Source organism: Chaetodon trifascialis, chromosome 13, assembly GCF_039877785.1.
Source record: "Chaetodon trifascialis isolate fChaTrf1 chromosome 13, fChaTrf1.hap1, whole genome shotgun sequence".
NCBI lineage: Eukaryota > Metazoa > Chordata > Actinopteri > Chaetodontiformes > Chaetodontidae > Chaetodon > Chaetodon trifascialis.
Genome location: NC_092068.1, coordinates 7986345 through 7997197, shown reverse-complemented (window position 1 = coordinate 7997197; position 10853 = coordinate 7986345). Strand labels below are relative to the sequence as shown.

The following is a 10853-nucleotide window of genomic DNA, read 5'->3' as shown; positions in this document are numbered from 1 at the left end:
GACATTGATCCATCACACTGGCTCAAACATGTCTGTCTTCCAACAGTCTTTACAGGCAGCACACTCCTCTGTATCATAAAAGAAACTACTTTAACTGTATATCCTATGAAAAGTGACACGGACAACAAAACCCGCTGTATACGACAAAAAAAGTGCCATTTTCCATTTCAATTTGTTGAATATATTCCTAAGTCTTAATATTACAACTTGGAAGAACTTTGTACAGAGAACACTATCATCTACTCTTTGACGAGTATGTCTCACATCAGAGTATGAAAATAAGAGGTCTGACCCTAAAAAGTAGCTGCCACATGTCAGAGAGAACACCTTGTTGATAGTTATATTTTTTTTCAAGAAATAAATGACAGGTTAAACATACAAAGCTTACAACAACATAAGAGCATGTTGATCAAGTCTTCTTTGGTCTAAAATTAATGAGTCCTGTTCCTTATTTCTGGCACATACCCTCATGAAAGGGCAGAGCTGAATTTCTATATTGCAAGGTAGACAATGCGTTCAAGTAAACCATCTCAAGATTTATGCATGTGTCTGAAACTCATAGTACATACTATTTAGCAGGCGGTAAGCTTACATATTTACATTTTTCCCAACGGTAACATGAACCAGCTCTCGACACATCATCAGACCACCGCTGACGTCCCACTATAGACCGAGACGTTTGATGTCTTTGCTTGTAATGACTGCAATTTAGGAATTAAAGCTTAATCTGTGTTGCATTCGTGGCACGCTGCAGCAGATGAGAGCATTTGCTACATCTCTGACAATGTGAATGCAAAATGAGATGAGCAGAGAGAGATCAATCCTGAACAGACAAAAACAACTACTGCATTCCATTCAGTAAGTAGTATACAGTATGAGGTTTCAGACACAATGTATGTGACCAAAGTGGGCAGAGGGGAAAAAAAACAAAACAAAATTTGCTGCATATTCACACAAAGTTGTCACGCAATTTCAACTTTATGAAAAACAATAGTAAGGTTGATGAGTCAAAAATATACGAAACATATGTATATATATATATATATAAAAAGACAATTAGTGCTTTGTCGACTGGGTACTTTACATTTAAAGGTGCGTGGTGCTCAGAGTCTTTTCAGAAGTACTGTCTGTCTGCACACTTGATGTGGCCTCATTAGCTAAAGTGTGTTGTATTGTGTCTCTGAGGCATGTCTCTCCATCCGCTGCTAGTGCGCCGGTGTCCTCCGCTTCGCTGTCTTCTTCAGCCCCGTCTGCGCTGCATTCAGACTCGTCACTGTCACTCCCACAGGAGCTCGACGTCTCATCCTCAGACTCAGAGTAAACCTCGGCCCCGTGGAAGATGTAGTGATTTGGTGCTTGGAACAGGTACTGGCCTGCTGTGGGAAACAATACAAATAGTTGAAAGTGCTGAAAATCTGTCTGTGGGCCTGGACTCAATGACGCTGCCATTTCTAACTATTTGGATCAGCATGTATTTGCCTGCTACATGAAGAAAACCTGAGGAAAGCTTTAATCAATGGGATGAATGGATTACCGCCCGTGTTTAAACACACCCATGTCTCACTTTCAAACACATTCCAATAGATTTGTTAATCATACTGTAGTAAACAGTCTAACATAGTGGTTTAAAGCTTACTCTCAAGCCGTTTGCTGATCGGACTTCTGTTGATTCGACTCATCCAGCATCGTCTACGAAATTCAAGGTTGGAGGTTTGGCTCTTTACTTCAGCGGTCTCCTCTTTTGGCGAGTCTTCTGCAGTTAACTCTGAAGGCTCAGCCGTCTCTTCGCTGGGACACTGAGCATTTGGACAAGGCTCTGGAGGTGTGACATTATTACCAGCAGTCTCTGTGACATTCAGACTTTCTGTCTCCTCTGAAGGCTTAGTTACTGAGTCTGTACTGTGCTGCTTCTGCTCCTCCTGAGCGGCTTCGCTGGAAGCAGGCAAGGCCTCACTTGGTGGCTGTTCTGGTAACCGTGGGGGTTTCTCTGTGATCTCAGTGAGTCTTACAGTGTTGTAGCAGAGCTGCTCAAAGTCTCCACCCAACCGATGACAGAGCTCATTGATAATGACATCACAATCCCCAAGTAGCTCCACGTCAAAGTTGAGATGAGGCAGCTGCTCCCTATTGATCAACACCTGAGGCACTTCATGAGGAATGGAGTCTGGGTGCGATGGAGAGGGGAAACCATTAAGTACTGTACGTCTGGATTTACTGCAAGCACAATCTAAACATGTTGGTTATGACATGCATCTTTCAGAGAGAGAGAGAGCGAGAGCGAGAGAGAGAGAGAGAGAGAGAGAGAGAGAGAGAGAGAGAAAAAAGAAACATACTTGGTATGAGGGCAACTGGTCGGACTTTAAGTGAAGAGCCAATGACAATCAAGAGGTCCACCTCATCTTTATCTTGCTTCATGGCTCTGTGGAACATTTCTGGAAGATTCTCTCCAAAGAAGACAATGTCAGGTTTCATGATTGCCAGGGGAATATCTGGACACCGTGGACAATTGGGGACAACCTGCAGGAAGAATTAATTTTATTAGCCTTTATACTAAGATAATGCGTTAAAGGAATGCCAAATCTTATCTTTACGTGGATAAGGACTGCAGGTCTATAATATCCACAAAACTAGCCAATGTCCTCAAAGCAGGCAGGTATATCAAACTGGTTTACAGTCGTACATTGACAGATGGTGCAAAATTGTTGGGGACAGATGTTTCTAGAAGGTGTGCATCATTCTATTATCTCGTACCACTGCAGTCAGTTTGTGCTGAAGCTGAAAACTACATCACACTTTAAAAATGCTCGAATATCAAATTACAAAATAAACACAGAAAAAATGTTTCCACATTTTGCCCCTCACCACTGGTGGTATCTAGTTAAGCATAGTTAAGGATATCAGATCACTGCTGCTGCTAACAAACCCGCTCCAAGCACTATTCATAGTGTGTTACTAAGAATGGACAGACTGCTTGAAACACCTTTCCACTGTGTAATTAATACAACTCCACGACTACCAGCTCACAGTTGAGTGTGGAGTTAATGACACAGGTGGACGCTTCCAATCACAGTGTTTTAACTGCAGCATGTCTGGACAGCATTAATGACAGTGATACAGATTTACAATACATTGTAGCTGTGTGGGCTGCAACACAGGACTAGAATCTTCTCTTCTTTTCATAGTTCTTCAGTTAAATTCAAGCATTTTTTTCACAGCAGAGCTTTTTACTTCTCTGAGAAGGGAAATTACAGGTGCAGCTTGTAACATTAACAATGGCTCCCTTCCAGCAAATAATGCAACACAGCAATTACTTTAGTCAAAGCATCTGCTGTGAAAAGGGTCAATTCTTCTTTAGTTTCACTCTTGGTCATGTTTGCCCCATGCCTGCAAATTTCCTGTACCTCTAAAGTTCTGGAATCAGTGTTAACACCAAATGCAATGCATACACAAGACTTAGTGACACGTTAAGGATTATTTTCATGCAATAACTTGACTTCAATAAAACTGCTGTGTCCAAATAGTACATGTCTATGTGTTATCTTGGGTGAGTTTGGAACAAATATATACCTGGTTGAAGATGTCTTCCCTTATAGCTTCACAATCCACTTTGTGTTTACAGACGAGACAGGATGCAGTTGCAAAGGAACCTGGAATAAAAAGTTATTAATGACTTTTCACCATGGACAGAACTACATAAAAATAAGCAAAATCCATCTATTGGCTGCATCGCTTACCGTGACACTGGATAATCCGCTGAACTCCGGCCACTTGTTCTAACGTATCAATGTTTTGAGTGTAATTGCGCAGCAGCTTCCCCTGCTTATCCAGCATAGATATGAATTTGTGACAGGGTGAAGGCTGGAACTGACCAGGGTAGATCTCCTGTAACAAACAGGACGCATTTACCATTTGTGAACTACCCCCAAATCTTTATATAATCATGCACATCACTCCTGTAATGATTTCTATATACACCCTTCATCTGGAAAACTTTTTTTTTTTTTTCTCAATCTTTGCTGACATTTAAAGCCTGTATAAATAACACAAACTGGACTTTTTAATGACAAATGTAGGTTGACATGAACATATTTTGAATGTATACTTTTTACAAAGTTTGTTATCACATCATAAGTCAGGGTCTTAGTTGGGGGCAATCAAACCATTTTTGATGCACTGTTAGAAACTTTCATTTGAGCAAAAGCAGGTGGACACAGTGAACAAACCTTGGCAAACTTGAAAAAGGGTCTCGGGTCCCGTCTGAAGTATTCAATGTCAAACATGGCTTGAGGGTCTGGAAGATCAGGAAAATCCACAGCAAGCCGTGCATAAATTCCATCTCTGGAGCGAAAGTCTGGTATTCCACATGAAACTGACACCTACAAAAAAGAGGATACATTCAGCATAGTGTGAGCATTGGCACAACGTATTCACTCAAACACAGGGAACTCAAATAGTGCAGCTGTATAAAACTGCTGCACATGCATACCCCAGCACCCGTCAGCACAAGGATCCTTTTGCTTTCATGGAGTAGCCTGACCACATCTTCAAGGGTGTTGATATCCTTCCGCTTCTTTCTTTTTGGAGGTTCTGAGATGTTGATGATGATCTGCCATAGTGTCATGTCATCTAAATCTGGTGGGAGCACAGTCTCTGGCAGCAAATCCTTAAGGATGGTCCTCGGATCGGTCTCTCTGATGTGTTGCTGGATGAAACTGTAGGAACCTGTCCAAAAATAGAACATCTGAGTATGACTTGTTTTCTAAAATCTACATGCTGTACCACTGCATGCAATTAAGTTGCAGTTTAAACATTTTCCTACTTGCTGCATACAACGTATCAGCGGAGTACGATAAAAGCTGCTGCAGGAAAGGTTTTATCCAGATCCTGCTCAGATAGACCAGGTTACCTATTTGTGGCTGAGGAGTCCAGTCGCTGGAGCTCGCATGTGAGGATCTGTCATCTTCCTCATTGATGTGTTCCGGCGTGACAGCCAGACCGTTGGATGGGAGATCGCCATGTCCAATCCATCCATCTGAGCACAAAAAAAGTTTGGAAAATGAACAAACATGAGCAGAGATAAGCGGCCTCTACTTCCAATAACTGGTGCGATCCGCGCGGTAACGGTAAGTTCAGAGGTGCACATCGGCTAACGAATGCTAGGCTGCTAACAAAGTTCAGTGGGAAGTGAACGGGGAAAGAATAAGTCACAACAAGATGGGTCACAGACACTTTTTACTTTTTAGAGTTACCGACAAAAAAAGTTAAAGCTGCTCTGTTGAGAAGTCTGTTACACGCCGTCCGACATAGACACACGTTTAACGTTTCTGTGTTTTAACATTAGCAAACGTTAACTTCAGTTTCAAACTCGCCGGTTAAGTTTGTCCAAACGAGCACCTCCCACACACTACGAGCCGCGAAATACACTAAGCTCTGTTAAATGTCTGCCTCTTTTCATACCAGCACCCTCCTCCGTCGTCCCGAGTACAGCGCCATCGTCTAGTTTCACAACTGGTTTGTGCGGCTCGGAGACCAGCATTCCCAGTCCATTGTTGTCTCCGCCTAGCGCCGCTGGGGCCTGCTCTACCGCCATCACCGGCTTTGCTTCCTTCTCCGCTGGCTGCGCACAATTCACCGCCGCTTCACAGCTCTCTGTAGCTCCAGAGACGCATGATAATTGTTCTAATTTGGCGGCTTTGAATCCGCAGTTGGTCAACGGACTGATTTTCGACCTTTTCGCGGCAGGTTCTTCCATTTCGGAGGCGCCTAAAAAGGCCGTTCCGAGACTGCTCTCTCCGTCCGCCATCTTCAGCCCGCAGAGCCGCTGAGCAGATCCTTCCTCTCGGACAGCTGGCTCATTTGCATAGAGCACGTGACTCGTTCTCCTCCATTAGTCCCGGCTCAAACGTCCCTTTTTACGTCGATGACATAAAACCATAACAAAATATTGCTGCTTTCAAACACTGTCAGAATAAATTCGAGGGAAGGCGAGCACTTATGAATAGCTTCATATAGTTCTGAGTAAAACGTCTAAAGAAAACTTTCCGATAAAACTATGTGAGTCGTATTAATAAACACTTTCTATCACTTCTGTGAAACATATACACGTTACAATATTAAATACAGTATTAACAAATCTTTGCAAATGTATCCTTTCCATTTTTGCCACATATGCTATGAAGCTCAGCCGTCAAAACCTAATTTTATCACACAATTATTTATTATGTTTCCAAGATATTTAAGGACTACATTTGCGTTTATTTCATGACCCCTCAGAATGGTCGAAATTTCGAGCTGAGAGGATGCTTTAGGTAGACACCTGAACGCAGCACAAGCCATATGTCACATGGGGAAGACAGGCCGTTGACTTTTCCCTTCATCCCAGGAGAGATCTCTCTCTTGGCGATTTAAACATTTGGCGATTTTATCCATTAGTTTCGCAAAGCAAGCCGATAGAATTAACAAGATAAACTTTGAGGATATTACCGGTGAGTGACCCACCGCAGCAGCGAGGGGGAGCCCGTCAGCGTCTCTTGGACCGAACAGTTGTGATCCAGGATCGCAGATCCTTAAGCTGCTCCGTTACAAGAAGCTGTACACGTCTCCTCACAGGTTTTTATGGAGGCTGCTTTGAACTGCAAACCAGAGGACCTGGAGGATTACTACGGTTTATTAGGATGTGATGAACTGTCGTCGGTAAGTTCTGGCCAGTGGGTCGAAGGATCAGCCTATTTACTGGGTGACATATTACTCGTCTAGTCGTAGAAACCAAAACATGCTGGTTTAAGAGTTCAGAAGTAGAAGATAATATAAAATGCTGAATGCACGCCAAAGATCAGCAACCTGTAAGTTGTATAACCAAGAGATTCAGGGATTCTGCTCCAGAGGTTAGTCTGATCCAACCTGTTGATGCTTTAGCAGATGTGAGTCGTGCGTCATCCAGTATTTGAAGGCAGCTGCAGTATTTGTCCTGGATCATTCTGTCTTTGTCATGCCTACATGTGTAACTTAATGTAATACACACAGCAGAATAATTTAAATGTCTTTTCAGATAAGTAACAGCATAAACAACAGCAGTATTTGGGATGGGAATTCATCTGAAGGTCCACAATAAACCTGATCAATTGAATTTTCAAGATATGTGAAATGGAGCAGGTTCAGAAGATCACTTTGTATAGTTATTTTCAGTGATAATAGATTTGTTTTGTGGCCTTTTGTGTCTTACAATAATGCCCCTTCAAAAGAAAATAAGTGACTGATTCCTGAATAAGAAATACTTTGTTTAACAACAGTAGGTCATGTTTATTTAATGTTTCACCTCGCAGACAGAACAGATTCTCAACGAATACAAGATCCGAGCCTTGGCATGTCACCCAGACAAACACCTGGACAACCCAAGAGCAGGTATGGCACAGATGTGGACCGTTTCTGTGACACTGTGCTTCAAATGCTGACAAATGAAAAGAATAATAGTTCATGAAATGTTTTAGCCAGGAGTGTGATTTTGAAATCAAATGTTTATGATGTTTTTGTCATCTTGTTTCACTTTTCTTACCTCTCCCACAAACAGTTAGTGCCTCTTTCTGATGTCTTTACTTCAAAGCAAATTATGTTAATGCAGAGGTGCTTACAAGTGCATGCAAAGTAGAGGTCATTCATTTTTCTCATAATTTTGCACGCATAATGTTCCGTCCTAGACCCCGACCTTTTCTTTCTTCCTGGCAGTGGCAGATTTCCAGAAGCTGCAGGAAGCCAAAGAGGTTTTGTGCAGCGAAACCAAGCGAAAAAACTACGACCTTTGGAAAAGAAGTGGAGTTGTTATTCCATTTCATGACTGGCAAGCCTTGAACGACTCTGTGAAAACTGTGTGTCATCTCTTTACTTTCACATCAGTTTCCCTAAATACTGTGTTATCTGTGTGACTTCGAAGGCCTGCTAATACATGAGGTCATCTGTTTGCAGTCAATGCACTGGGCCGTGAGAAATAAGAAGGAGCCGATGTTGGAGGCCTCAGAGGCAGAAATCCCCGTCACCTCCCGAGCGGACAACCTTCACGCTGAGCAAGAAGCGCCAAAGATCCCTTCACATGATGCCGTGCCATCCTCAAGTAAGCACATTTCAGGATGTTCTCAAAGTAATGCAAAGCGCAGAGACCCAGTTTTTTAAACGCACGATGCTTCAGAAGTGCTAAACTTCGCATATGGAAATCTGATCTGCCAACAACATGCACTGTAATGTGTTGAGCAAATCCATTTTACACTGCTCATTGTTTTAAATGCGCAGGTCTGAACTGTTTCTGTCCCTTTAATTAATTTCAATTTACCACTAAGGATTTGTTTGTTGTTGTTGTTGGCACAGTATTAAATCCTGTAAAATTAACACACTTTTTATCGCTCAGGTGATTACTGCCATCGACGTTTCCGCTGGGCTGCCGACTCACCATCTAATCTGCTCCAGAGGTTTAGAAATTATGAAATCTAAATATGTCAACAGTTAAATTTTCTTTAAATGCTTGTGTGCAGTGTCTTGTTAACTGTGATGTCTGTCCTTGTGAACATAGTCTGGCTGTGAATGCTAAATGTGAACAGTTGGTCAGGCAAGAATCAGACAGTCGCAGATTAGATTAAGGGAATTATTTATTTTGCTATTAGTCTTGCTCATTCTTTGAAATTATCTTCACTGCCACACAGTGGAGATATGAGCATCCCTAAAACTGGAGTACCTTTAATGATCTAATGTCTTTTTGTGTTGCTGTCAGGTTCATGATGTTGGAAACATACAAATGAAACTTGCCATGAATATTGTTTTGCTTATGTGCATTATTTCATGTCTTCAATGTCAATGTGTTGTAATTGGAAAATAAAACATTCAGTTTGCTACGGAGCATTGCACCTGCAATGAGTTTAGAGCATTGACTTCCATTTTTGATCAAACGGGAGCCAAAACAGACGTACAAAATTTGATTTATGTAAGCTTGTGGAATTTCCCTTATTTTCACTGTAACTCAAAGTATTTTCAGAAATTTGAATTATTTGACACCAACCATCTTGTTGATATTGTTACTGATATTGTTAAAGGTCTTTAAAAAATAAAAAATAAAAAAAAATCAAACCTGTGTGAGTAAATTAGAAATGAGTGAAAATGTTTCACCCAGCTGCAGATGATATGTCCATCAGTCATGTCAGACCTTGAACTGTAAAATGTGTTGAAGGCTAAAGCAAACCCAGGTGAACATGTTTTGAAAAAATGAACTATGCACACCTTGTCATCCTTCAAGTATACTTAAGTGTACTCACGCAGTCCTTGAGTACCACTTGAGTAATCTTTGAGAGTAAGTGAAGGTGTGCATAGAAGTGTAAATAGTTGCTAAATTGGCACAACCTTTTACAAACTGTAAGAGTACTGAAGTGCACCAGTGGAAATCTGGATTCATGTACACACTCTACTGTATGCAGTATTGTATTATACCACTTGTGTTGGAAATATACTTCAGTATACTTAAAATGAAGCAAACGCATGCTAATTAAGCATGTTAATATTGTATGACAAAGGACTTGAAAATATGTAAATTTTTAACATTATTACTATTGCAAATACTTGTAATTTAGTACACATTTTAAAAGTACAACTTACAATAAAGTACAGTTAGTATAGTAATTTTTAATACATTTAAGTAGAACTTCATGTCACACATATTTTAAAGTGAGCACAACAGGTAAAAGTGTACTTGTAATTACTTTTTTATACTTAAATTATATCTCCAATACACTAAAGTGTACTACTTTTTGACCTGTGTGGGCTTATGAAGTAGAGGCTGGGTTCCAGGTGTTACATGTATACATGTTGTAAGTGAGTTATTTCTGTCTTATTGTGTCCACAAAGCATTTAAAGAGCAATGGAAAAATGAGCTGGAACTGTTTCAGGTATATTATCATGAGGAAACAATCATCATATTAGCTGTAATGTTGGTCTTAATGTATGTTGCTTGGCTCTTTACTTCAAATGATACTCATCTGTTATGCTTCCTCATCCAGGTCCTCAGATATTAATTACGATTCATTAAGATTAGGACTGAAGTAAGACAAGTGAAAGACTTGCTCAAAACCATCCATATCCAAGAAGAGACGTCCTCTTACTTAATGAATGGATCTCTGAGGAACCTTGTTTTCAGAGAGAGCAAGGCCTGAGGAAGAGGAGGAAGAGGAACCCCGATGACATGAATAACATTTGTAAAGACATTATGATTATACCTTTAAAACTGATTTAAACTGTACATATCAACATAACAGACGCTGCTGTATGGAGACCGCTGGAGCCTGGCCATCACATCTGAAACACACTTCAACTTATTAGCTTTGCAAAGCTGTGATAATACGACGCGGCCTTGAAACGCTGCAGTTGCAAGTTTTCGTTGCTAGATGCCGCTGTGGTTTTGATGACGTCACACTTGAACCGGGTAAAACTTCAATGAGTGATGCTACCTATCGCCGGGTGCGGTGGCGCGTGCCTGTAATCCAAGTCACTGGGAGGCTGAGGCTGGCGGATCGTTTGAGCTCAGGGGCTCTGAGCTGCAGTGGGCTATGTCGAGCGGGCGTCCGCACTAAGTTCGGTATCGATATGGTGCTCCTGGGGGAGCCCGGGAGTACCAGGTCGCCTAAGGAGGGGTGCACCGGCCCAGGTCGGACACGGAGCAGGTCAAAGCCCCCGTGCCGCTCAGTAGTGGGATCGCGCCTGTGAATAGGCGCTGCAGCGCAGCCTGAGTAATACAGCGGGACTCAGTCTTTTTACTCTCTTTATGCTGTTCAGCAAACAGCCGTGACATCACACACCGTCAACAACATGTCTGGACGTGTTCC

General features: G+C 41.7%; 2 protein-coding genes across 2 annotated transcripts; one reads left to right on the top strand and one right to left on the bottom strand.

The window, feature by feature from the left end:
• Positions 1–515: 515 nt before the first annotated feature.
• sirt1 (sirtuin 1) lies at positions 516–5854 on the bottom strand. The gene is made up of 9 exons (XM_070978129.1): positions 5458–5854; positions 4907–5032; positions 4487–4722; positions 4224–4376; positions 3735–3882; positions 3568–3647; positions 2334–2517; positions 1637–2164; positions 516–1376 (listed from the first exon to the last, which is right to left on the bottom strand). The coding sequence occupies exons 1-9, from the start codon at positions 5801–5803 to the stop codon at positions 1087–1089; spliced, it is 2091 nt and encodes a 696-aa protein (XP_070834230.1). The 5' UTR covers positions 5804–5854; the 3' UTR covers positions 516–1086.
• A 473-nt stretch (positions 5855–6327) lies between these two features.
• On the top strand, positions 6328–9119 carry dnajc12 (DnaJ (Hsp40) homolog, subfamily C, member 12). Its single transcript, XM_070977640.1, has 5 exons — positions 6328–6693; positions 7323–7401; positions 7723–7862; positions 7960–8104; positions 8396–9119. Exons 1-5 carry the CDS (start codon positions 6616–6618, stop codon positions 8476–8478), a joined length of 525 nt encoding a protein of 174 aa, XP_070833741.1. The 5' UTR covers positions 6328–6615; the 3' UTR covers positions 8479–9119.
• The last annotated feature ends 1734 nt before the right edge of the window (positions 9120–10853 follow it).

Coding starts and splice junctions, on each gene's coding strand:
- dnajc12 (XM_070977640.1), top strand. CDS start 6,616: ATGGAGGCTGCTTTGAACTGCAAACCAGAGGACCTGGAGGATTACTAC. Junction 7,402..7,722: donor CCTGGACAACCCAAGAGCAG/GTATGGCACAGA, acceptor TCTTCCTGGCAG/TGGCAGATTTCCAGAAGCTG. Junction 8,105..8,395: donor TGATGCCGTGCCATCCTCAA/GTAAGCACATTT, acceptor TTTATCGCTCAG/GTGATTACTGCCATCGACGT.
- sirt1 (XM_070978129.1), bottom strand. CDS start 5,803: ATGGCGGACGGAGAGAGCAGTCTCGGAACGGCCTTTTTAGGCGCCTCC. Junction 4,377..4,486: donor TTGTGCTGACGGGTGCTGGG/GTATGCATGTGC, acceptor TCTTTTTTGTAG/GTGTCAGTTTCATGTGGAAT. Junction 3,648..3,734: donor GCGGATTATCCAGTGTCACG/GTAAGCGATGCA, acceptor TTTTTATTCCAG/GTTCCTTTGCAACTGCATCC.